Source organism: Ambystoma mexicanum, chromosome 4q, assembly GCF_040938575.1.
Source record: "Ambystoma mexicanum isolate Mex_15411 chromosome 4q, UKY_AmexF1_1, whole genome shotgun sequence".
Classification (NCBI taxonomy): domain Eukaryota; kingdom Metazoa; phylum Chordata; class Amphibia; order Caudata; family Ambystomatidae; genus Ambystoma; species Ambystoma mexicanum.
The window spans coordinates 253,424,511-253,451,439 of record NC_090928.1 but is presented as its reverse complement, the minus strand read 5'-3'; the positions used below and the strand labels follow the sequence as shown (position 1 = coordinate 253,451,439).

Genomic DNA, 26,929 nt, shown 5'->3' with positions numbered 1-26,929 from the left:
TAAGGAAGATATGGATTGTTTGCTGATTTTTCCTGAAGGCTGTATGAGGTATAATGAAATCCATCCAAATATTCTATAAATATGGGAGGTTGTTTAATTAATAGGGGCATGAAGTAAGGATGTCCACTTTCGCAGCTTGATTTCAATTTTTCCATTAAACCCGCAGTCTCATCGTGGAGAGAAGAAAATGAAGCCTAGAAAGGGCTTAATGAATCAGAAAGTGTACAAAGATCGTCTATATTTATTTATTTACTAACATTTGTAGAGCGCACAACAGCCCTTAGGCAACGTGGCGCTTGTTACAAGAAAGATTTACTTAGCTACATATCATTGCCATACATTTTGCAGTTTGTTACATGAGAAGAGATTTGTTTAGTTACATATCAATGGTAAAACATTTTAACGCTTGTTACATGTGTAGAGCATTGCTTAGTTACAGTGGTAGTAGATAAACAGTTTTGCCATTATTGATAGAGCCAGCATTGGACAGTATATATAGGTAGTTGAGGGGTGTGTGGGTCAAGGCAGGTTGTAGGTGAGAGGAAAGGTGGGAGTTTAGTTGAAAAGAGTGGTTTTCAGACTCTTTCGAAAGGCGAGTAGGGAGGTTTCAGCTCGGAGAGAGGTGGGGAGGGCGTTCCATAGCTTTGGGGCTATGTACGGGAAGGCCATCCCTCCAGCCTTCGCTTTGTTGATGTGGGGAATGGTAAGTTGGTTGGAATAGCGGGTTCGGATGGGTCTTGCTGATGTGGCTATCGAGAGTGTTCATGAGAGGCAGGCCCGAGCTGTGTGGTTTATGGATTTGTGGGCTGTAGTGAGAATTTTAAATGTAATGCGGTCTTTGACTGGGAACCAGTGCGCTGCTTGTCTCGCTTGAGTGATGTGGTCTCTTCTTGGGATACCTAGTGCTGCCCTGAGTGCATTGTTTTGTGTGATCTGTAGTTTATTCAGGTTTTTACAGGAGGTGCCAGCTAGGAGTGAGTTGCAGTAGTCTAACTTCGCACCTACTGTGGCTCTGGCGATAGAGAGGCAGTTAGGCTTGGTTAGGAAGGGTTTGATGGCGTTGATGAGTTTTATGCTTAAGGCAGAGGCTGATGCTATGGAGTTGACTTGCTTGTTCAAGGAAAGCGTGGCGTCGAGGTGAACCCCAAGGGTCTTGACAGACTTAAGGATGGGGATGGTGGTGTGGTCTATGTTAAAACTGGAGTAGGTGCAGTCTAAATTTGTTAGCGTTGTTTTTTGGCCCAGCATGATAATCTCAGTCTTATCCCCATTAAGGTAGAGACCAGTGTCCACCATTCAGGCCTGGATTGTGGCGTAGATTAGGTCTAGAGCGGCAACATCAATGTCATATGAGCCAGATAGGGGTAGGAGTACTTCGGTATCGTCCGCATAGTTGGTATATGCGATCCCAAGTGCATCAAGCTTATCAAAGAGAGGCTTTGTGAAAAGATTATAGAGCGTGGGTGCAGTACATGAGCCCTGGGGGACCCCCCAATGAATTGTGGTGGGTGCTGCATTTGCTTTATCCGAGAACACTTTCATTACTCTTCCTTCAAGGAAGGAGGTAATCCAAGAGGTTGCTTGTTTGGAGAATTGGGCTGCTTGGCTGAGGTGAGTGGTGAGAATGTTGTGGACAACCAGGTCGAACGCGGCTGAGAGGTCTAGGAGGAGGAGGGCCGGTTTACCTGTATCTATGATTTGGGTGATTTGGTTTTTCAAATCCAGTAATGCAGTTTATGTGCCATGCCTTTTGCGAAATCCAGACTGTCTTTTTCCAAGGACAGCGTTAGTATCAAGGTGCAGTTGGATTTGCGTGTGGGGTGCTATGTCCAGAAGTTTAAGAAGAAATGGTACTGCAGTTATAGGCCTGTAGCTGTTGGGCTGAGTGGGAGCTAAGGATGGTTTTTCCATAATATAATGATAATATAATGCCCATAGCAACAGATTCAACTGAATCTATAACTGGGGTAACTGAAATGATTGAAGAATTGTGCCTTGTTTCAGTATATAAAGTTAACTGGAAAATATATGCCTATGTTTGATGAAACCAGAACATCTGGTGTGCTACAGTGGCCATTTGACTGGACAGATAATCAAATCTCTCATCTGGAGGTAATGTTGGCCAGAGAGCGCCAATATATGATAGACCCATTAATAGAAAGACTCACAATTGGCATCCCTTCAGTAAGGTCCTTGGGCAAGAATGTGCCAGAGAAAGATGTAAATCCTGCTGAAGATGATACAAAGTCACCGAAATAAGGATAAGAATAAAAAGAAAATACTTCCTTAATATTGTTCATCCCCTAGAGTGATTTTTCCAGATTTGGCAGAGTCCTAGAACAAGATAAAATCTCAAAGAAATCTTGTATTCACAGACCAAACAATAGACCTAAGGCTCAATAATGTCACCTCTAATGGTATATTTCTGGCATTTCAGAAACTTTAGAAGTCGTTCAATCACTCCACTTTTGAAGAATAGAAATCCTTGAAACTAAAGGCAAATATAACCTAGATTTGACAGGGAATAATCATCCTGCACCCTCTGCCAGAAAATATAGTCCTCTGTAATCTAAAAGGATTAAGAACACCACACGTCTAAAAGATGTTAAGCAGGCACTTGAGTCCATTCAACAAGACTGCCTCAGACAGTGAACATGATCTTGGTGTGGACGTATCTGAATATGAGCAGAGTAATATCTTGTCCGACATACCCCCACTCTCCAGAGACATGATAAGGAGCTAATGCAACAGACACATGGTCTCCAGCTATCCTACATGCCTTGGACAATGAGTAAATATGAGAATGCATTACTTACCGTAAAAGCATTTCTGATGGTTGTATCTGCTTAGATTCACATGCTGTGCATAGGTCCGACATCCAGTGGTCACTGCGGAGTATTGCATTTTGTTTTTCGTAGTCGAAAAAGGGGACGTCGACAAGGCGTGTCTGAAACACTATGTGGAGGAATGATTGCTCATTTGGACACAGGTTCAGATCCTTCAGCCGCATATCTAGTTTGTGACATGTGTTAGGGAGAGGCTTTCTTGATACAGAATAATTAAAAAGCTAGCTATGGTTATCCTATTCAATGCATCACGATCATTTATACATTTCATAAAATTATAACTGTTGTGGCTTAAGGCCAAATCTACAGGAAACAAAAAACAACTCCACCATTCCAAATCTGGGAATTGTACAAATGACGATTGAGGCGTGCATTTTGGAAAAGTCCCCATTTTCTCTACTTTAAAAAGATCTGAGGGGTAAAGAGGAAGCATAACTGACGGATTTATTTGATCCGAAATGCCATGTTTTCATGAGTTGCTTTTGACTGGTGTCGTTTCAATTCTTTATTTTAAAACCATTTCACATGCCGATATAGTTAGTTAGTGGATATTGACCTCATATTATATGGCAAGAACGTTAATACAACGGTTTCAAAGATGGAAAAAATGTCAGGTTTCACACTAAATGACTCGAGCACAAAAAAGAAATCTGCATTTAGTTATATCTCAATTGTATAGTGATATTGTCTTCCAAAGATTTGTGTATTTCTTTCTTCAAACGTTTTCATAAAATGAATACCAGGCATCATTAATTACCTCCATTTTCTGTTCTCAGCTGTGGCGGCATCCACTTCTTGTTGAACTTTCTCAATATTATTTTTCAGCACACAATTGTCTTCAGAGAGTCGATTTAATTCAATTCTACAATTGTTAAAGTATTTAAAAAATAAAATATGACAATATTACACCTGTTCTTTAAACAAAATAAATGCATGCAAAAACGTAGTCATTAATGTGCAGGTCACATATTATTTCTTTAACAATTGCTACTGTCACTTAAGTTTTTAAGAACACCACACTTACAAAGAACGTTAGTTTCCAAAGAAAGAAAACATTTAATTTGATCAACAGTCCTCATGAGTTATGTTCTTTTAGTCCTCTCTTTTGATGAAACATTTAGGTATTGGAAACTGTGCACTCTTTAAAGACTTTCAATAACGTCTGACGTCAGCCATTTTGTTTGGGCTCTACTGGCAATTAAAAGCTCCCTGAACCACTTCTCCCCTACTAGCTTACTTTCATTTGGCCTTGGCAAGAGTAGAACGTCAAGGAAACACGCTGTACTGTTGGGAGTGACAAACTGTATGCTATGGCTTAATACACTCCGGCAATTATTCTAGACAACTGTAGAAAAAATTGCACTTTGCACACATCACTTTTAGACTAATTGTATGCCGTGCTCGGTTTTACATTAGTTAAAAACCAAATGGTAAATGGACTGGCTTTGGGATCAGCGACTAACTGTTTGCCAATGCACGTAAGCAAGATATTCACTCGTACTTTTATAACTTTTCCATACAGAAATGAATATATAGAATTTTAATTGGTGGGACTTTATGGTGCATAACAGTGAAATAAGTGCCTGGAGAAAGCCGGTTTACTAATATGAAAGCCTCTGCCAATGGGCGTGACAGGGTGGGAGGTCCTGACCCATTCAAGGGGCTCCTGGGATACCTCCCAACTTGGGACAGGGGGGGCCGGCTGAACGCAAGTCATGGGTCAGCCCTGTCCCAGAGGTAGGGAGGGAGAATTTGGGGGAGGGGGCATAGTCCTTAATACGCTGTTAAATGCCTTGAAAGTTAATGTGGGTGCCACTATGACATGATGCCTCACAGGACTGTTTCTGGCCAGTGTTCTCTCTTCTCTGTTTCATAACTAACTCCCAGAATACACCAGGGAGCAACCAACAAAACGTGGACTGGAACATGATGACTCGAATCAATAAAGAGAATGGAACGGGAATGTTCTTACCTAAAAGAATGGACCATATGGAAATCCCAACTAGGAGAATAATAAGGCTAGCTTGCCCCCTAAAAGAACACACAGAGGGAGTACGATCGAAAAGACAAAAGACTTTAGGTCAACATCATAGTTAGAACTTTGGTGTTTCAAATATCTAGTCGCAAACGTAGGGTATAAGGAAGCCTGGGCTAGGGAGGTGGGGATCCAATGGGAGACGAGAGAGAGAGAGAGAGAGAGAGAGAGAGAGAGAGAGAGAGACCTTTATAACGTCACATTAGTCACCTACCATCCAAACTTTGAAGCATTTGCCTTATAGCAAATAAAAAGCCTTGGACTGTTTACTGAAGTCTGGGCACTGTTGTTGTGGCCATCTGTGCCATGGGGTAAATGGCAAATTTTAACTCCCATACATTAGGCTCGATCATATAAGGTGCACACCAAATTTGTATCCTGAATTGGTCCTACAAAATATTGTGTACAAACTGCTCTCCGGACCAGACTAGGTTCTTTTATTAAATCAGGTTTGTCATTAGGACCCTTATTGAAACAGCTCTTAACTTAAAACGGCAAATCATTACTACCTGCGCTTGTTTCATAGAATAATCTATTTCTGAAGCTGCACAAGAGGCGCTCCCATTCTCCCTCTTGCAGGTTCAACAGGAAAAAGTGGAGGACAACCATAACAAACCTTTAAGCCTGAGAAAAATCCTCAATGATATTGAATCAGGTTAGGGCAAGTGCAAGCAACTAATACCCAGGGCACCCCCCAGCAGAAACACAGGACGACATTGGCCATGGCATGCATGCACGATGTTATGAACCAAGGGAAAGTTGCGACACCTGCGTTTTAACCTACAGCTGGCTGTACCTACTACAGCCTTATCACCCATTCTGGGGGAAATGCTACACATGCAATGTAGAGCTGTAACAAAGCATTTGGGGCTAGCTATAGCTACATGAAATTATACCATAGTAGAAGGAATAGCCTTGCTACTCCTAAAAAAGGGGTATCTGGCCGCCAGAAGTAAACAGAGAAGTCTGGCACCACTTCATCAATAAGAAATTAAATCCCAAATGTGGAGATACAGCGACAACCACCTATATATCCCTTGAACAGTACCATGAGTACTAAGATAAGTTAAGGAAGAGAAAAACAACATGTAGGGAAAAGGCAAGATAGAATGGTAGATCCCAATGGATGACTGACACTACATAGGAAAAATAGTGAAGGTAGAAACAAAACAAGGTGTGCATCTGCAGATTATAAAGAGCAATCTACAAACCCACCGCATAATATTGGTGATAAAGAAAACAATTGACTGAACTGTAACAGTCATGTGTGAAGGTGTAGAAAGTAGCCTGTGCATTTCTGATTTTTAAATAAAATGATGCTGGTAATTCTGTCTGAAAGTGAGATCGGCTCATTAAACCCCACTTTCCTAATAGTTTGTGCTAAAACGTATAGTGCAAACATGTTGCTGTGCTAAGATCGCCTACTGTCCCCCACACCAGATGCCTTGTAGTTGGGCAACATGGCAGTTACAAAATAATATGTGCATTCCTGCAAACGGCCTACTGAAATCCAAAGAGTTCAGAAAGACCTCTCTTTTGGCAACTTTGCCTCCATAGTTCTATGGACCGCCAAACATTTTGCTTTTGAACCTGTCCTGACATTTTACAGGTAGGTGTGAAGGCATCATGAAGCAAGCCACAGACAACAGCTTCAAAGTTCAAAATACAAATTATTCATTAACTTAAATGTCAGGGCTAACTCGTCATATGCCGAGGTGAGATTTATGTACCTAAGGAAACTAAGGATAGTCTGAGTCAGTAAGTTCAACTTAAAAGGCTGTCTGTATCCAAAACCTATCCTTGCCCTCACAACTAAAGTTAAACAACGTGTAGAGATGTCGGCATCAATAAGAAGTAATGTTCCAAATAAAGTTCTGAACTTCTTCCTGCTCTGGACTTACTTTCCAGCTTCCCTTCCCCAAGTTCAAGACAGTTCCACAAAGTGTCAAAAGGAATCACAGGGTTTCCTTCCCCAAGAAGACAATACAGTTTAAAATGAGTCTCTTGATTCTCCTTCCTCAAGACACCAGCGTGCTCAGCTTGCCAACTTACTTATACTAAAGGTCAGTCTCTCAATATTCAAAACCAGTTGCAGGTCAACCTTATACTTCTTCTAGCTACTGATAGTTCATCCAGATCATTTTCTTCCGTTTCACTTCAGCAATCTCTTTCAGACACTTGTAATTACTTTCTGTATATTACTTTGGCTTTCACAGATAGGGAATACTCGGTCTAGGTGCAGATGTCGGCCCTGCTGGACTAGCTGATCTGCAGAAGATCTGAGCAGTGCTTCAACCCAGGACTAGTGGGACGAACCATTCTCAACGTGTTCAAGAATCCAGCTGGCCTGAGACTTCAGAAGTGTCCCCGGACCACCCGGTGGACTGACCAGCTCTCCAGTGGGCTATCTTGCTAGAACTGTTGCCATTCCGCATTCGTCGCCGGGAATTTGGTAGTGACCAGCTTGTGGTGTAAGTCAACTACCTGGTGACTTTCAGCCCCCAGCTTCAGGGGATCTTGTTCTGGGAGGCCTTCTTCAACCATAATTGGAAGGACGCCTGCTGTTGCCTCTGTGCAGTGCCCATAGCTGGAACGCACCTTCCCCCATCTGGTGAAGCGACCTGAAGAGGTCTGCATCGGTTCCTTCTGCATTTCTTCATCGCCAAGAGTTGCACTCTGCTCCTGGAACCGACTGGAAGAATCCTTGCACACGCAGCTCTTGGGCAGCTCTCACTGTAATCAACAGCAAGAAAACATACCTCCAGCGACCCTCCAGTACACCCATCTATTCATCTGGGGAAATTGGAGTGAGGGGGATAAGTAATCGCAATGCCTCCGTCTTCCCCAGTTTTCCTTAGAATAAACCTTAGAGTAAGCTTTAGTTACTCCATTGCATCACTTTTTTATTGTTTGACTCTTGGGCACAAGGCTCAACACTTCATAGGGATTGGACTTCTGAAGTTAGGGTATATTTCTTAGGACTTGGTTCGATTCTACTGCATCATTACTTAGCTTCCTTTTTGTTGAATAGGTCAGTGAAGGCATTCCTAAGAAACTAAGGTGACTTTATATTTATAAAAGTGAACATGTGTGGGCGTGTTTGTGGCATGGGGAAGCATTTTTCCTGATACAATTCCACAACGTTTCACTAATCTGCACCAATGTTTGCATAGTTACCCGTTAGGACCCTCCAGACATTATTGGCTACATAACATTTGGACACCACACCCCCTTGCCCGGATTTCAGCACCTTCACACATGAGACGGTTGCCTACAATTGGAGAAACATCAATGTGGTCATAGAAGGACCGGTACTCAATCCTAGAATGCACAGTTCGAGACATTTGCACCGGAATGAACTGCACCATGCCAGGGTGAGGCAACAGGTGGAGCGAGAGCACAGAAGCTCCCAGTATGCAGCAGCAACACCAACTCTCGCCTACCCCCAATGTCTACCCGGGATATGTCAGCCTGCCACAAGCACCCATTCTTCACTATGAATAGAATAGCCTCCTAAAACGTGTCCACCAGGCCAGATTCTATCAATCCATCCTAACGCAAAGTTCCAACAGTCAGGAGTTGCCTTTAACCATGGGCACCCATGATCTAAATTCAACATAATTGTGTAACCAGAGGCCCTGGTGACGGTTTGATTCATATATAAATATAAGTCCTGCCTGGTTTAATATGGCACCTCCAGGTATTATAAAATTATACTGGCCAAAACTCTTTAATGCCATTTTGTCCGGCTGGTTTCTAGCGACAATTTCCACTGACAGGGCCTTTTTGTATCAGCTGTCTTGCAGCCCCAAAAACTGCCAAACACCCAAGTCTACTCCCACTAGACCTGTAGTGGCCTGCCCAGGTGTAAACCAGTTCAAACCATTGTGGAGGCTACCATCCTGGGCTCACAAAAAGCCCACATAAGCAGAATGGTCATTGTAGGCCTGCCTCATGGTTTCCCTGAGCAAAGGAAGCACCCTAAAAGAAAATGTCAGAGTAGGGCTAGGTACATTGGGATATTATTGCACTAAATCGGCTTGCAACCCTGGTGAAGCCAGAACTAAATATTAGCTGCAACCACCTGGGTCTTCACTGGTGTCACTTGGGGCAGACTGCTTTCTTCTGGGTAGCTGTGAGGAGGAATTGGTACTCGCCCAGCTTTTATTTTTGTTGGTGCTTATTAGGAATTCTCAAATTACATAAATATAACAGTTTCAATGGACTAACAGAGCAAAAACTTGCATATTACAATATCTACATCATATAGATTACTAGGGCCCCTAATTGATCTCCATTCACTGATGGGCGAACACAACAAGGTTTTAGGAATGTTTTATCTTTAGAGCAACTTTTCTTCCATTTCTAGGGACCCCCAAACTTTGTGCTTTTGTTTTTGTACACGGTTCTGAATTTTTCCAGTGAAGTGAAGCCTTCAGCTTCACTCCACTGCACTTTTGCTCATTGTTATGGCGAAAGTGACCAGTCCTTAGGGCTCAATATACGTTATCTATTTTTTGGGTAACTTTTTATCATTGCATAATGCATCTTATAATGCAGTGCAATGGGGTTTCTTTTGTATGACCCTAAAATACAATCAAAGGGATGTTTTGGTTAGATGTGTCTCAAGACAAGCTGGTGGCAGCAGTTGCAATTTGACTATTTTTGCAATAATTTTTGTTGGCCCCATCATGCTTACTGCGTTTGGCTACTAACTGTGGCTAGTTTCGCAACATGGTCATGCAACAAGGTGTTTGCTTGTTCTTTTGGCCATCTTGTCCTGGGGCCTTCTTCCTGCCCTGCCAAGTCTGGAAAATCCTTTTATGGTCATGCATTTCCCAGGAAAGACTTGGTTTTCACGGGCTAGTGCAGGGCCATGTGTGAGTGTGTTTCCAGGAAGTGGGCTGCGACTGTCTGGTCCCAATCCACAAACTGGATTTTGTATGTCTACAGTGTATGCATGAGTTTGAACATCATTGGTTCTGATTGGACCACTGCTGGGGATGGCAAGCGGGTGAGGAGCAGACCTTACATTGGGTGAGCTGAGTTTGTCTCACCTGAGTTTCTGGATAAGAAGAGGAGCCCAGCTGCCATGCCAGAGAGATCCTGGAGAAATCCTGTAAGGAGCCAAAAATCATGCCCAGCTGTGAAGACCGTGGAGAACCTGTGTACCACCCTAAGAACCTTTGCTGCAGTTCTGGTGGAACCCTGTCTGCCTCGTGATCTTTACAAGGCCTTTGGTGGTAATTCGACCCTTGAAGTGGTGGGACCAACCATTCCAGAGGTCTGCTCGGTGCCCGGCCATCTCAAGTCTTCAGAAGCGTTCCTGGAACCATCCAGTTTGGGCTAATGCAGTATGGGCATTGTGGTTCCGTGTTTGGGCTTGGAAACCCCCAGCTTGTGCTACAAGAGTCCCACCTGAACATTTTCGGTGTTCCAGTTTCAATGGGATCTGAGAGGAGGCCGATTCTGACCGCGACAGCTGTGTCCCTTTGTGTCACTGTGCGTGGGTGACTATCGTCAAAACCGGCTTCCTCGCATCTGATCCACTGCCTAGAGGAGTGCTGTATGATTGCGAGTTGGGAAGCCAACCTTGACGATCGTGTGATGGCCTGCCAACTCTCATGAGAAACTTGGGTATGGGGTGAGTCATAGCAATACTTAACTGCCCCCTCTACTCCCCAGTCCATCTCCACCTGTAAATGTTTTCAAAGTGTTCAAAAATATTACCTTTGTTTGACTTTGACAAAACGTGTTGCTGAAAGCTCTTCGAAAGCTGGGGACAGTTTTATTTACTAGAATAGGTCCTTAACTGACGTTTGGAACCTTTCTCCCATCCACAAGACCCTCCTCCTAACTTTTTCCTGGCTCACAAAATTTCTGGAAACTTTGTGAACTTTCAGGGCTCAAGGCCCCAGTCAACTTAGGGTTGGACTTCTAAAATTACCGTACAATTCTTGTGGACTGCCATTGCAAATCTAAACATTACCTTTCCTTTCGGTATTATGGTTTTATTGCAATGGCTGGAGGGGCTGTATATATCTATTTTTATTATGAGTGTTGTGTGATATTATTACTTGCTTATAGTCATTATGTAGTGTGTGTTTGGCAAACAACCATGTTTTGAGGGTTCTATGGAATACGCAGTAAGAGGGTTCCGCTCTTAGGGAGGGTGGAAGCGAGTTCCACTGTTTAGCAGCGATGAAGGAGAAGAACAAGTTACTTTCTTACCTGGTAACGTTCTTTCGATGGGATGTTCTGACGACGTATTCCACATCTATGACAGGTAATCACCACAGCTGTGCTGCTTCGGAAAATGTTCTCGGCATCTAAGTCCTGCGTCGATGATGTCGATACGCTGTCCTCGAGGGCCTCCGTCGAGCCGATGTTACAAGTAGGACGCACGACACCTGTAGCCTCAGTTGTAGTTTTTTCCCAGAATGTGTGGCACCAATCTTCTGCCAGAATGACTACAGAAAGCGTTGCGGAAACAAAAGCTGCAATCACATAAGAAATTCTGTAGAGGGGCAGGTAGGGAGGGAGCGATGTGGAATACATTGTCGGAACATCCCATCGAAAGAACGTTACCAGGTAAGAAAGTAACTTGTTCTTCGAAGGGATTGGTTCCTCCGACGTATTCCACATCTATGACAGACTCCCAAAGCAGTACCAACGTATGGAGGTGGGAAAAGAATTTCGAATTTTAGAATGCCCAATCAAATTGCAGAATAGAGGACTGCCTCATCAAAGGCCAAATCTTGCCCATGGATAGAATCCAGGGAGTAGTGCTTGACAAAAGTATGGACAGAGGCCCATGTGGCTGCATCACAAATGTTACGAATGGGAACACCCCTCTGCAGAGCAGTAGAGGTAGCCACACCCCTAGCAGAATGGGCCCTCAAGCCTACCGGAGGGTCCTTACCTGCCAGACGGTAGCATGCCGAGATGGCCAAGATAATCCATCTGGACAAGGTCTGCTTAGTAACAGCTTGACCCAAACGCCTTCCAGCGTATCCTACAAAGAGCTGATCGTCCACTCTGACCCGGGACATGCGTGAGATGTAGAAACTTAAAGCTCTCCTAGGATACAAACTATGGAGCCTCTCCTCTTCCTTACCAGGATTCGGAGGAGGATAGAACACCAGAAGAATGACCTTCTGGCTTAAATGAAATTCCGACACAACCTTCGGAAGGAAAGAAGGACGAACCCTAAGGACAACCCTGTCCTTATGGAACACTGTGAAGGGTGGCTTACCGGATAGTGCCTGCAACTCACTCACTCTGCGAGCGGAAGTAACCGCAACTAAAAATACAGTTTTAAAGGTCAACAGTCTCAAAGGGCAAGAATGTAAAGGCTCAAACGGAGCTCCCATGAGGAATTTTAGGACCAGGTTCAAATCCCAACCGGGCACCTGGAAAGGTGACGGTGGGAACACATTAGTGAGCCCTTTCAGAAACTGAGAAATCAAAAGAATTTTAAAATAAGAACACTCCTCAGAATAGCGCTTAAATATGGACAGCGCCGCCAGGTAACCTTTAATGGTACCCACTTGCAGGCCCCTGTGGGCTAACGAAAGCAAAAAAGACAGAACCACAGGAATGGTGCATGAAAAAGGATCCACATTCTTAACCCTGCACCAGTCGCAGAACTTTCTCTAATGGCAATGGTACAGGGACTTCTTTGCGGGCCTTCTGGCCGAAAGCAACACCTCCATCACGTCTTCAGGGAGGTCCCAATCCTTATACCTTCAACTTTCAGAAGCCAAGTATGAAGGTTGAGGGACTTGACCTCTGGATGGAGAACCTGACCCCCCTCCCGTGAGAGCAGATCGTCTTGATAGGGAAGACGGCATGGAGGAGAGATGGACATGTCGAGAAGGTCCGGGTACCACGTTCTCCTGGCCCATGCTGGAGCAATGAGGATCATTCAGGAACCGAACCTCCGTAACCTCCGCAGCACTTGCAGAATGACGGGGACTGGAGGAAACGCGTACAGCAGTGGGAAGGACCACTCCACTACGAACGGGTCCCCTAAGGCTCCTCATGGAGGAAATTCCCACGAGCAGAATCTTTCGCACTTCCGGTTGTCACTGGTGGCAAAGAGATCCACTTGTGGGGTTCCCCAAAGGGCAAAGATCTCCAAGAGAATCTCCTGAAACAGATCCCACTTGTGAGACCGTGCTCTGCCTGCTCAGAGCATCTGCCGCCACGTTTTCGTCTCCGGCCAGATTAACTGCCGAGATCGAAATTTCCTGCTGGATGGCCCAGAACCAGAGCTGCATCGCCTCTCTGCAAAGAGGGAGAGACCCTGCCCCCCCCCTTTTTGTTGAGGTAGTGCATGGCCACTGTATTGTCCATCAGAATCAGGACATTCTTCCCTTGCACAGATGGCAGAAAAGCCTTCAGGGCTAGCCTGACGGCCCTCAGCTCTAACAGATTGATATGGAGTCTGGACTCCGACAAAGACCAACGACCGCTGACTGTCAACTCGTTGGCATGAGCTCCCCATCCCTTGAGGGATACGTCCGTCACGATCGTCACCTTCGGCCAGGGTAGCCAAAATGGAGCCCCCTTCATCAGTGTGCCTTCGACGGCCGACCACAGAAGATCCTGGGCGACCGAGGGCGGCACCTGAACGGGGTCCGACATCCTGCCGGAGGACTGCGACCACTGGAGCTTCAGAGCCCATTGCGGAGATCTCATCCGCAACCTGGCCTCTGGCACCAGAAGAATGCAGGATGGCATGAGGCCGAGCAACCTCAAGAACTCGAAAGCCGGGAGACTCTGGTCATTAAAACTTGTTCACCATCTGCAGAATGTGATGAGCCCTCACCTGGGGAGGAGAAAACAGCCCCAGGGATGTGCCGAGCACTGCTCTGATGTACTGGAGCCGCTGGGTAGGTGTCAAGTGGGACTTCTTTAAGTTGAGGGAGAAGCCCAGCTTGTGAAGGGAGTGGAAGGTGACTGACAGATGATCCAGGACTTGCTCAGGACAGCGTGCCCTGATCAACCAATCCTCCAGGTAGGGGTAGATGTGAATCCCCCCTTTCCTGTGATACGCTGCCACCACCACCATGAAATTGGTGAAGACCCTCGGGCAGAGGTCAATCCGAACGGCAGGACCTGAAACAAAGTGCGAGTCACCAACCGCGAACCTCAGGTACTTCTTGTGCTTGCGATGAATCGGCACATGAAAATAAGCATCCTTGAGGTCGAGAGTCATCAACCAGTCCTGAAGTTGAAGGGCCTGGAGATCTTGAGAAAGAGTTACCATCTTGAACTTGTCCTTCCTGAGGAGCTTGTTCAAACCACGCAAGTCCATGATGGGTCTCAATCCCCTGTCTTTCTACAGAATCAAAGAAAAGTGGGGAATACCACCCCTTGTTTCTCTCTGCTACAGGCACCAGTTCTATGGCGCCTTTCTCCAGTAGGGATTTGATTTCCTGCGCAAGGAGCGGATGCAGACTCTTCAAAGAGATTCCCTGGTGGATTGTCGTGAGGCCTCTGTCAGAAAGGAAGACAGTAGCCGTGGGCTGTGATCTCCAGAACCCACACATCTGAAGTAATGGCACGCCATTCTACAAGATGCTGCGCCAGCCTTCCCCCAACCGGCGAACCATGGGACATGGCCCCATGACTGAGCTGAAGCGGCTGAGGCAGTGCCTGAGGGCAAAGAGGCAACTGCCCGAGCGGCCTTGGCACCTCGAGTACCTGGTTTTCTACCTCTGGTACTCCTACGGTGGCCCCTTTGACTTGCAGCTCCCCTCGATCTACTAAAGGAAGAGTAGTATCGAAAGGAACCTCCCCTCCATTGCTGTCCCCTAGGACGAAAAAGCGGAGGTTGGCGAACTGCAGCGCTCAACGACTTTGCTGCAGCTTTGGAGGTCTGCAACCTCAAGGCTCTCGTCAGCCTTGCTGCCAAAAAGATGTTCACCATCAAAGGCCGTGTTGAGAAGCCGGGCTTGTATGTCAGGAGCAAACCCCGACTTCCGCAACCAGGCAAACCTGTGCATCACGGTGCTCGCCACCATGCACCGGCTGACAGTCTGCCACATCCAGACCCGACTGAACGGATTCACACATGGCATCCTTGCCATCCTGAACGAGGGCAAGAAAACCATACCGTTCCTCCCCTTCGGGAATATGTTCATCCGCCAACGACACACAATTCCACAGAGTGTGAGTGAAACGTGCTAAGGCACTCACAGAGCTGGCTGCCTGTAAAGCCATACCCCCTGAAGAAAACACTTTCTTCGCCGAGCCATCAAAACGTTTGTCACCCCTATCAGGAGGGATGATAGTGTACGGTGCCTGTTTTGCTGTGGCCGCAGCCGCCTGCACCACCAAACTCTCCGGAGTGAGGTGCGTAGTCAAGTAGCTGCGGTCGCTACTGTCTGGCCAGTATTTTTTTGGTAACAAATTGCTCACTGCCGGGAGACTCTCTGCAGCAGTCCAAGCCACTGCACACCCTTCTCTGAAAAGTCATATGAAATGTCAGCACCGGGTCCGTGGGTGGCTTTTGGTCAAGGATATCGGTCTGGTCATCCTGCAGAAAATCCACTGGTGGTGCAGACCACGCCAAGTACTCCGTCACCCTCGACATGAGGCGCCTGTAAGAAGATTCAGCATGCGTACCAGGCTCAGGCCTGCCAAACTCAACCTCCGGGGAGGTATCAAGACCACTGGCGTCGTGTAAAGACTGACGCAGGTCTTCCAACTGGCTATGACCAGATAACAAGTGGTCAGGAACCTCATCAGAAACCATACCTCCCTCAGACTCCTCCTCCGCCTCAGATATAATCCAGAGGCTGGAAAAACTCCCTGGATGAGGGTACCGAAAAAGGATCAAAGACCGGCCTCCCTGACTTCTTCAGGGCCTTCCTCGGAGTCTCCTCTGGTACAGCCTCCACAAAAGGCATCGAGGTCGTCCACGGAATCGGCATCGACGTCAAGCGTGGCGCTGATGGCACTGGCACAGGCCTCAAGCGGTGCCCCGAGCGTGTCCTTCAACGGCCTCGGCACCGATAACATCCTTGGAGGTGAAGCCTCTTAGAGTCCCTCGACGGACATGGCGCCAATAGCCTCGACGTCTTCTTAGAAGACCTCACAGGTTCTACCGGTCTCGAGGGCGTTGAGGACCGGGACCTGGACCGGGCATGGCTAGAGCGATCCACCTTTTCCGACCGGTACCTCAAAAGTTCCCGGTGATCACGCCGACCGCCCGAGGGCGTGCCAACGGTGGCCCTAGCACATTCCTTGCCAGCTTCTCTCGAAGGCGCAGATGGAACGGAGCCCTGCGACTCGAAAATCGCCATAATTTCCTTACGAAATACGTCCCATTCCGCAGGAGAGGAATGCTTGCTAGGACAAGCGACCTGCCATCTGGCTGAGTCCTCGGACGAGGACGGCGACTGATGATGTGCCGAAGAGGCAGAGGAATGGCGGGAACCACTCTGGGACCGAGAGCCCCTGGACTTACGCCGACGATGTCGAGAGTCGCCCCTCGAATCGTCAGTCGAAAGCCCAGCGGATTTCGACTTTCGGGGCTTGGAAACCCTACCTACCGACAGCTTCTTCTTTCGCTCCCGCAGGGCCTTTGACGTCAAAGACTGGCAATCGTCACAGTCATCAGTGGCGTGGTCCTCGCCAAGGCACCAGAGGCAGACTTTGTGCGGGTCCGTAAGTGACATCTTGGACCCGACACTTCTTGAATCCCGACCGCAGGGTAGAAGAAGAAGAAGATATGGTCTTAATTACACCAACCAAGTTCGAAGAACCAATATAATCGGAAGAACCAAGGCGCGCCGAGATCTCCGAAGCGAACACGTTCGCGGAAAAAACAGAACTGAGGCTGCATGCGTCGTGCGTCCTACTTTTAACATCCGGTGACGTCGGCTCGACAGAGGCCCTTGAGGACAGCATATCGACGTCATCAACGCAGGAGCCGCGAAAATATTCCGAAGCAGCACAGCTGTGGTGATTACCGGTCATTGATGTGGAATACGTCAGAGGAACCAATCCCTTCAAAACTAGAGCCTCTGGCTTTGGTGCATCTGACTTTGGGTAGATGGAGTCGATGTGCAAAGGGGGTCCTGGTGGGCCTTGATGAGTGCACTTTCGTGATTTTCTGTGATAGGTAGCTGTGGTGCAGTGTTAGATATACACTTGTGGGAGATGGACATGGTTCTGAAAATGATCCGTTCGCGTATGGGCAGCCAGTGTACCGCTCTTCTGGCGGCGGCGATGTTAACCCGTTTAGGGATGATGAGTGCTGCTCGGAGGGCATTATTCTGGATGGTTTGGAGCTTTTGAATGTTTTAAGATGAGGTTCCAGCAAATAGGGTATTGCAGTAGTCCATCCTAAAGCCAATGACTGCACATGCAATGGTTAGGCTGCTGCCCTGGGATAGAAAGGGTCTATGATATAATATGATATTTTATTTGTATCGCGCTCATACACAAGGGTTTCAGAGCACAACTAGGCAAGGGAGGGGAACAGGGGAGAACACAAAAAAACTGCGATCTTACTAGGCCCAGTGCCATTCAGAACACACAAGTGCATGGGAAAGGGAAAAAGTGCATGGAAGGGGGAGAGTGGAAAGTGCAGAGTAGATAAATAAAAAAAAAAATAGAAAATGGAGGCAATAAACAGTGGTAGTGCAGCCAGCAAGTGGCAAGTGCTGTGTTTATGGCAGCAGACTGGGTAAGTCTTATAAGTGCAGAAAAAGAAGAAAGAGAGGGGGGCTGTATGGGTACAGATACAGTCCACCAGTGCAAGAGGTGGCCAGGAGGCAGTGCAGGAGGGCAGCAGGGTGAGCAGGTACCTGGGCCCAGGGGGAAGAGGGTAGCCAGGTGCAAAGTGCCAATAGAGAGCCGGTCAGCAGAGGAGAGGGGGAGAGAAGGCAGAAGCAAAGAGGAAGGTCTTGAGGTGCTTCCGGAACCGGGGATGGTTCTCCTCAAGTTTTAGAGTGTCAGGGAGGCTGTTCCAGAGGGAGGCACCAGCCGAAGATAGAGATGTACCCCCAGCTCGTTTCTTTGAAAAACGATTGACCCGGAGGGAGTTAGTGGTAGAGGAGCGAAGAGCTCGAGAGGGGAGGTATTTGCCAAGGGATAGCTGAAGGTATTTTGGACCCAGGCCCCAGAAAGCCTTGTGGACAATGCAGAGGGTTTTGAATTTAATCCTTGCATCCACTGGCAGCCAATGGAGAGATTTCTGAGCTGGAGAGATACGATACCAGGGCTTGTGGCCAAGGACAAGACTTGCAGTCCTGTTCTGGATAAGTTGCAGAGGGCGGAGAGTAGAGGCAGGTAGATTTAGAAGAGGCTGTCACAATAGTCCAACCTTGAGAGAACCAGAGCTTGGGAGACAATGAGCTTCTGAGGGAAGGAGAGGAAAGGCAGAGGACCTCTGAGGAGGTGCAGTAGGAAGTTTGACTCTTTCTAGACCTCAGCGATATGGGCGGAGAGGGAAAGTATGGAGTCAAAGATGACCCTGAAGTTCTTAGCCTCGCAGGTAAGGGTAGGAGGGGGGACAAGGGAGGTCGGCCAGAGAGTGAGGGAAAAGGATGGAGATGGTGTGCCCATGAGGAGGATCTCAGTCTTGCTGGCATTCAAACACAGATCATTGGCGGCACACCAATCTTGAATGGCAGTTAGGCAGTCGGAGATGAGAGGGAGAGGAGGTGGCTGAGGGCAGCATGAAAATGAGTTGAGTGTCATCATCATAGCACTGGAAATTTGAGCAGAAAATGGCAATGCTGTGGGCAAGAGTTGCCAGGTTTTGGTTAAAAGGCCAAGGTGAGAGGTTAGACCCCTGGGGAACCCCACAGGTAGAGAGGAAGATAGATGATAGGAGGCATTAATCAATTTAGTTGTGTAGGCAGCAGAGGAGGCTATGGCACTGACTTGGCTTGTCCGTGAGAGTAGAGTCGAGGTGGATGCCTAGTGTCTTCACTGAGTTGGCGATGGGGATCTGGGTGCTGTCAATTTTAAATGCAGAGTATGAATGTCAGGGAACAAACGTATAGCTGCAAGGTTCACACCCCGAGGAAATCAAAATAGCCACTGAGGGAATGCAGAAGTGAGGCAATGGGATTTGAGTCAGAGACCCGCATTGTAAAGTGGAAAAAAATAATCAATAAAATAATTAAGTGGATGCTTTGGGGATTTATGACAAACCATACACTAAATAGGTAAGCACTCCAGCCCTCTCTGTCTCCACAGTTTCAGGGCTGCTAAACCCTTAGCCACACTGTATAGTCTAACTCTTACTATACCATGCATCAGAGCGTATCAATCAACTCACTTTCCACAGATTCCCAATCCTGCCAGAGGCTATATCTCGCATTCTCCAGTGTCAGGCTTTTCTGTTAGGAGATAACCCTACAATTGTATGGTGAGTGGGCCCTTTCCAAAACCTCTAATCACATCTGACTCCTGTCACCAATTCCAAAGACTCTGGACTCTTACAGTCCCTACTTTCGAAATCTGTCCAAACTATCATTGTGTCTTATGTCTTTACTCATTAATATCAAATGACCATAGCCGAGTAGGAGGCCATAAAATTGTCTGTGTGCTTAGTATCCAACAGAGGTCATTTCATCTGTTATTGAGAAAATTAATAGTTACTCACCGTACTCTTAGTCCCCTTTTCTCCATACTGCATGGGCGTCCCTTGCTAGGGATGGGATTTGGAAAATTTTTCATTAAATTTGGACGGGCACGGGGGTGCGGCCCTGGGAGCATCCGCTCCCCTAACTCCGCCCACCCGCACCACTCCTCAGTCCCCATTGACGCATCGACAATATTTAACATTGCCTAATGACACCATTATTATTACAGGGGAGGATGGGTGGACGTATGAAGGAAAGGGGACGAAGGACTAAGAGTATGTTAGTCACTACAGTGAGTTCCTATTAATTACTCTTACGTCCCTTCCCCTTTCCTCCATACTGCATAGGTGATTACAACTGAATGTAGCCGCAGGGTGCAGAGGAGACTCGCCTTAAGTGAACAAGTTCCTTAGAACCGCCTTTCCCAAAGCTGCGTCTGATTTAGAGCCGGCGTCCAAACAGAAGTGCTTACAGAAAGCCGAAGGGGTGGCCGCCCTGCTGATGACCTGCCACGGAACCTGCCACTGGAATGCAACGGCCGTGGCCTTGGCTCTGACAGCGTGGGCTTGCATGTTAGCTGGAAGTGTTTTGTGCTGCGCCTCATAGGCCTCCTTGATGGCCGAAACCATCCACCTTGCTATAGAGGCGTTGGAAGGCTGATAACCGGGCCTTGACCCGCCCCGAAGGTAACAGAGTCTCCAACTTGCAGAAGCCCTTAGTCCTGTCCAGATAGAATTGCAGAGCGCGTCTGACATCCAGACAGTGCAAGACCCTCTGAACGTAGGTAAGACTATCTCCTCATTCAGATGGAAAGTGGAGGCTACCTTAGGTAGTAATGCGGTGTGTGCTCTCAGGACAACCTTATCACTGTGAAAAGTAGTATAAGGTTCTGAAGCTACCAATGCCTGGATCTTGCTGACTCTGCCAGCAGAGGTGAGACCCACCAACAGAGCTGTTTTAATGGTGACCAGCCTGATATCCGCAGGCCCCATTGGCTCAAATGGTTTGTGCGCCAAGGTGCCCAACACTACATTGAGGTCCCACACAGGGTGTGGGTTCTTGATCGGAGGGAAGAGCCTGACAAGGCATGTCAGATGTCGCTTGACCACCGGGTTGGAAGAGGAGAAAATTCCCTCCTCCAAATTCCTGTAGGCCCCTATGGCCGCTAGATAGGGACAGCATGTATCCACCTGCACTCCTGAGTGGGCAAGGTGTGTAGGTAAGAAGAGAACGTCATCCAATGTGCACGTGAGGGGGTCAATCTCCTTAGAGTTGGCCCAGTGACAGAACCGAGACCATTTACTCCTGTACTGGTTCCTAGTAGCCATGCTATTAGTGCCCTGGATGATTTCTAGGATAGCCTGTGAGAGGCCCAGGTGTTTCAGCGTGACCTTCTCAGGAACCATAGTGCAAGGGCTAACTTCTGTGGGGTGGGGTGGATGACTCTGCCCCCCTGTTGCGCCAGGAGATGAGCTGGACCCAGTGGCAGGTGATTCGGAGGACTGTCCGCGGGGCTGAGAAGCTCAGTGAACCACGGTCTCACACGCCACCGTGGAGCTATCAGAATGATGCTCAGGTGACACGATTCCTTTATATTGCAGATCACCCTGTGGATCAGGGGTGTAGGCGGGAAGGCATACGCTGTCATGCCGCTCGACTGAATCTGAAATGCGTCGCCCAGGGAGCTGGGCCATGCCCCTCCCAGCAGGCAAAGAGATCCACCTGCGGATGCCCCCCATCTGCTGAAGATCTCCAGCAGCACCTGATTATTCAATTGCCACTCGTAATTGTCTGATCCCAGTCTGCTGAGTCTGTCCGCTTCCAGGTTGGACTCCCCCAGAAGGTGAATGGCCCTCAGGTAGATGTTGTTCTCCAGGGCCCAGTCCCGTATGCTGACCGCTAGGTTGCACAGTGGCAAAGACCTGGTACCACCCTGCTTGTTGACATAGTACATGCTAGTGGAGTTGTCCGTCTGGGTGAGGATGACCTTGCCCCCCATATGAGCAGAAGGGAAGCCTTGAGAGCTTGCCAGATGGCTTTCAGCTCCAGCCAGTTGATATGAGACTCCTGCTCCTGCAGGGTCCAGACTCTGGACACACTGTGGCTGTCCAAAGGGTTCTACGTTATTTCGTTGCAGTATTTTTCATCGCAGGTTTTTTCATCGACGTTTTTTTCTGAAAAACTCATCGTTTTTTTTCCCTTACACCCACAACCATATGGTTAATTTTTTGACCCCCCCAAAACAAAAAAAAAACCCAAAAAAATAAAATAAATAAATAAAAACGGCGATGAAAAAACATGCGAAGAAAAATACCGCGGTGAAATGCGTCAATACCGTCCAAAGTGGCCCCTCAGCCTTCCACGGAGGAATCTGTAGTAATGGTGACCTGTGGGGCTTGTTGCAGAAGGGCCTGCCTGTCCGCAGGTTGCAGTCCCTGGACCGCCATGTGAGGTCCCGGCGTAAAGATGGCAGAATGCTGACCAGCTCCGCTTAGGAGCCCTGCTCTTGATTCCATAAGGCTGCAAAGTGCAGCTGCAATCTCCTCATCTTCAGCCTAGTGTAGGGTATGGCCAGCAGGACCACTGCCATGATGCCTAATAAATGTTGGTACCACCAGGCACAGGTAACTTCTCGGGTGAGGAAATGTGTAGTGGCCCTCTTGATGGCCGTGATCTTGTCCTCTGAAGGGGAAACTCTGTCAGAGCTTGTGTCCCATATAAGGCACAGAAAAATCAGGCTCTGCATAGGCTGCAGCTGAGACTTGTTGAGGTTGACCGAAAACACCAGCTCGTGGAGTGTGATCATAAGGGTGGAGGAAGTGTGATGAACCGCCTCTGGAGATCTCGCCCTGACGAGCCAGTCGTCCAGGTACGAGTAGACATGGTGGCCCTGCGCCCTGAGGAGGGCTGCCACCGCATTTTTTTTTTATTTTTATAGTTTGAGCTGACATTTATGAACTTTACACTATTTAATACAAAAATCACTAAGAGTAAAGAAACTTAATAATTTGACAGAATAATAAAATATAAATAAAACTAAACTAATTACAGCAAATACAAATCAATGCAATCACCCAGATAAACATAACTTAAAATATACTATATCCACATATACATGGCGTACAAAGTATTGTTACTCGCTACTAAGTGATTATATTGTCACAATTACATCTCTTCAATAATTAATAATGAAACATTTAATAAGGTAAAATTAACATTCAAGAACTTTCCATTATGATGCAATCAAGGCTCATCTAGTTTTAAAGCATGAAGAAACACGATTGCACCAATTCTTAATCGTGTGAGGAAGCCACTATGAATAATCAGCCATAAAAGATCAGAATCTACATCTCTAGATTCCTTTATAGTATGCTTTAGATATTGTATTCTAAGATCAAGTAAGGAAGCACACTCCACCAACAGGTGTTTCAGCAACTCTTTGTGCAGGAAGGTGACAAAATCTACAAATGGTTTCTGTTGTAACAATTATTTTGCGTCTAGTAAGGCTATCTTTGGTTGCCACAAATTAAAACGAACTTGAATGAATTCGGTTCTATAATTGACAGCAGGATATTTCAAAATGTAGGCCTCAGATATACTGTATTTCTTACGTTGGAACGGATTCTCAGAAAAATCCAGATAGTTGTTACACTGGATTATAGTTTGACACGAATCACATTGGAAGAGCTTTATTTTAACCTTCATAGGATTCTGAATTAGCGTTAATAAAGTTACCTCTATAGTTGCCATGGTCTGCACAACCAATCTCTGCCATTTTGATATGCACTCATCTTTAGAGCTGAATATGTAGTTAGCTAATATACCAACAACTAGAGTTGTCTGTAATGCAAGCAGGCATTTTCTAAAAAGAGCAATAACTTGCCATAAGTAACGTTCATGTAATGAAGTTATACCAAGTTCATGTCGCATTCAAACAGTCGGAACACAATTGGGCAGTTGTAGTATTCAATGCCAGAATTTGCCCTCTAGTAAAGATTACGAGGAAGGAGGCAGCCATGCCGCTTTTTGCGGCATGGCTACCCCCATTCCGGGTACCGAGTCCGGGTTCCCTGAATGGGGAAATACCGGTCCATTCCGACCTTGGAGGGCCCAGTGTTTCCCCATTCAGGCAACCCGGACCCGGTGCATCCCCATTCCCATTTGAGCCCTCATAGGGCTCAATGGGAATGGGGAGCATGCTAACAACGGGCCTGTTAGTGATGGGCCCGTTGTTAGCATGCTGGACCACTCGCGGGACCCGCTAAGGACGTCTGGTAAAACTAGGCGTCCTTGGCGGGTATCGCGAGCGGACCGCGTAATGAGGCAGTAGGGGGTTAACGGGGCCCGCAGCTCTACCGGCCCCATTAACCCCCTACCGCCTTCCTTGTAATGAGGCCCCATGTCTTTTCAGCAGTTATGGGTTTAGTCTCCGCAGCATATAGCAGATTGGGGTAAGTTTCTGTAAAAAGTATGTCATGGCAGGTGTAGTAGAGAATTTCCCATATTTGGTCTGAATAATTGTGGCTTGCGATATACCAGTATTTAGTTTATTTTTTAAGGTATCAGTATAATGTGTCTCATCTTGATGGTTAGCAATGTTAACACCCAAAAAAGTCTAACAAAATACACATTCTAATTCTTGTCCTTCCAAGAACCACCTGTTAGTTTTAGTGATGATCTTCCGGCTCATATTGCATTGCATGTCCTTAGTTTTGTCCAAGTTTATATTTAAGTAATTCTTTCGGATATAGTCTGCCAAGGCATTCAGAAGCCTTTAGAGTACTTGTGGGGTTTTGGACAAAATAATCAAATCTTCAGCGTATAATAGATGGGTAATAATTTTATTTGCTAACTTGGGTGAATCAGTAATGATGCTCTGAAATATATTTCCAATGTCTAAAATAATAATGCTGAGGCCAGGGTACACCCCTGCCGTAGCCCTTTAAACATACTGATTGGAGATGTTAAATTACCATCAAGCGATAACCTCACTTGAATGGTATTTCGAGAATGTATATCTTTAATTATGAGACCAGATACGCTGGACAGCCTTGTTGAATCAGTTTCTTAATTAATAGTTCCCTCGAAACCGAGTCAAAGGCTGCTTTCAGGTCAACAAAAACTAAATAAAATGGTTGTCTTATGTTCGCATGAGTTAATATTGAGTTAAGCGTTCGTAAATTAACAGAAGCACCCAATTGAGGAATGAAACCTGTTTTGTATGGATCAAATGGACAATGGCTATTTGTCCATTTGCTAAAATCTCGTAAGATAAATCTTGAGAACATTTTTCCAGGCGCATCCAAAAGGGCGATCGGTCTATAGTTGGTTGCACAAGACCGATCGCCCTTCTTAAGGATTCTATGATTGACTGTCGCCAAGAATCTAGTATAATGCTAGATTTAATAATTTGTGTGAAAACATTGTACAAGATCTTGGCCCATAAAGTTGGGTTAGTTTTAAACATACAATTGTGTTTAGCCCATCAGGGCCTGGAGCTCTCAAGCCGCTGGCTTTGTTAATATAAAACAAAACATCATCTTCAAGAATTTCCAAGCCACAGTAACATGAGGGACCAATTGCCAACTTAATTTCAGTTACAGATGGGGGAGCATACAATGTCGTATAATGTTGTATCCAATCAGAATCACTAACCCCATTTATTTGGACTGAAGTCTGCTTTGAAGGATTGGCATTATTAATTAATGCCCAAATCCGGGCAGTGTTTCTGTCCTCAATGGCATGCAACATAGCTTCACCATCTGATTGCTGAAGTTGAAGTTGGTGTGACCTTATCCAATTTCTATACTTGCACTTACAACTTCAGAGAAGTTTACCCTTTTCTTTTACCCCCCCCGCCAGTGTCACACACCTGCACTGCCCACCTGGCAACCCTACACTTGTGGACTGTTTCTGTATCCCTACAGTCCCCCTACCAGCCCTTGACAGCGAATGTCTGTACTACCCATGCACTTGCCACATGATGGCGTTACTTATTATTATCTGCTCCCATGTACTGCACTGTCCTTGCCCCCTTCCCACACACTTGCGCAATCTGATTGACATCTGGCCTAGTAGGATCGTTGTCAATCCTCCCTTTGTTTCCCTCCCTTGCCTCGTCGCGCCTTGAAAAACTTGTGTATAGGCGCGTTATGAATGCCATATCATCATATCATATATTGCTGTTGATGTAAGGATAGCTCTTTTTTCTTGGTGAAAAATAGCCTTCCTTGTTTGCACTTCTTGATCAAACTCGTGTCTCGGCTTAAAATAGGTACGAGTTGACAAGAGACTGAGTTTGATATAGATGTAAATAGGCTGTGTATGGTTCTTTGGGCCACATTTCTAGAGTAAGGGTCTCTTCAATATTAGCATTCAGTGATTTTAATGGTTGTTCGTTCCATCAAAATCTTGTTTGTGCATTATTCACAGTGACAATATGAGAATATTTCTGGTTTCCTATATTTGCAGAGTCACAATTAAAAGGTAAGGAAAGGGACAAGGCTTCATGATCACTATGTATACACTTGACTATTTTAAATTCAGTCGCACGATGGAATATATTTCTATCTACGAATACATAGTCAATTATGGAATTACTTTGGCCACGCTGCCACGTGCTCTGCGGTGGTATATCTCCCTTGAGGGACCCATTGCACATTACAAAATTTCCATTGCGCGTTAGAATTAGCCATCTTTCATTATGTGATTCACTGAACGTTTTTGTGGCGACAGCAAATGCAAATTCAAATCTCCCGCTATTATGATGTTTGCGATATCTGTTGCTTCAGAAGAGAGGTTCGACAAATGTTCTAAGCCTGAATAGAACTTTTTATCTGCTAATCCCTATGGGTTGCGATAGGTATTGATTAATGCAAAGGCCCCTTGTGGATAAGTTATTTTCACCATCTGCAGAAACAGAATGGGGGTTTCATATGCAGAAATGTGCAGGTTTGTGTTGTTTTTGATAGCTACCAGCAGCCCTGACATTGGTCTCCCTCGCAATGACGTTTTGGCTGGGTGCAATAGAACACTATAATTGTTCCATACAGGTGTCACTGTAAGCCAGGTCTCCTGCATCACTATGATGTCAAAATTGGTGAGAAAGTCAGTGCTTGCACCCAGCAAATGAGAGAATACACAAGTGTTCCACCTAAGCAGAGAGATATCATATTGAGTGGTTAGCAGGGACGATTATGATTGAGGTCTCTGCTCTCCTGGGCCACTCTCACTGTCTCTACTTCTATTTGTAGCACCCCAATCTGTTCTTAAGTGACTTGACTTGTAAGGATTAGGTTTGGTTGTGCTTTTCGGTCATCTTTTATATCAAATACTGTGGGATCAAGAGCGAGTACAAATCCCAATGCAAACAGCTCCATCCGAGCTTGCCAAAGAAGATTTCTGATGACATTTGATGTTAGCCATAATCGTACGAC

The 26,929-nt window shown here is 46.3% G+C and overlaps 1 protein-coding gene across 6 annotated transcripts in view; it reads right to left on the bottom strand.

The window, feature by feature from the left end:
- NINL (ninein like) overlaps positions 1–26,929 on the bottom strand; it is a 1,017,292-nt gene that overhangs the window by 231,765 nt on the left and 758,598 nt on the right. For all 6 annotated transcript variants that reach the window (XM_069607820.1, XM_069607817.1, XM_069607819.1 and 3 more), the window contains one exon: positions 3,604–3,708. In XM_069607820.1, the coding sequence (XP_069463921.1) occupies positions 3,604–3,708 (105 nt within the window). The remainder of the gene's footprint in view (positions 1–3,603; positions 3,709–26,929) is intronic.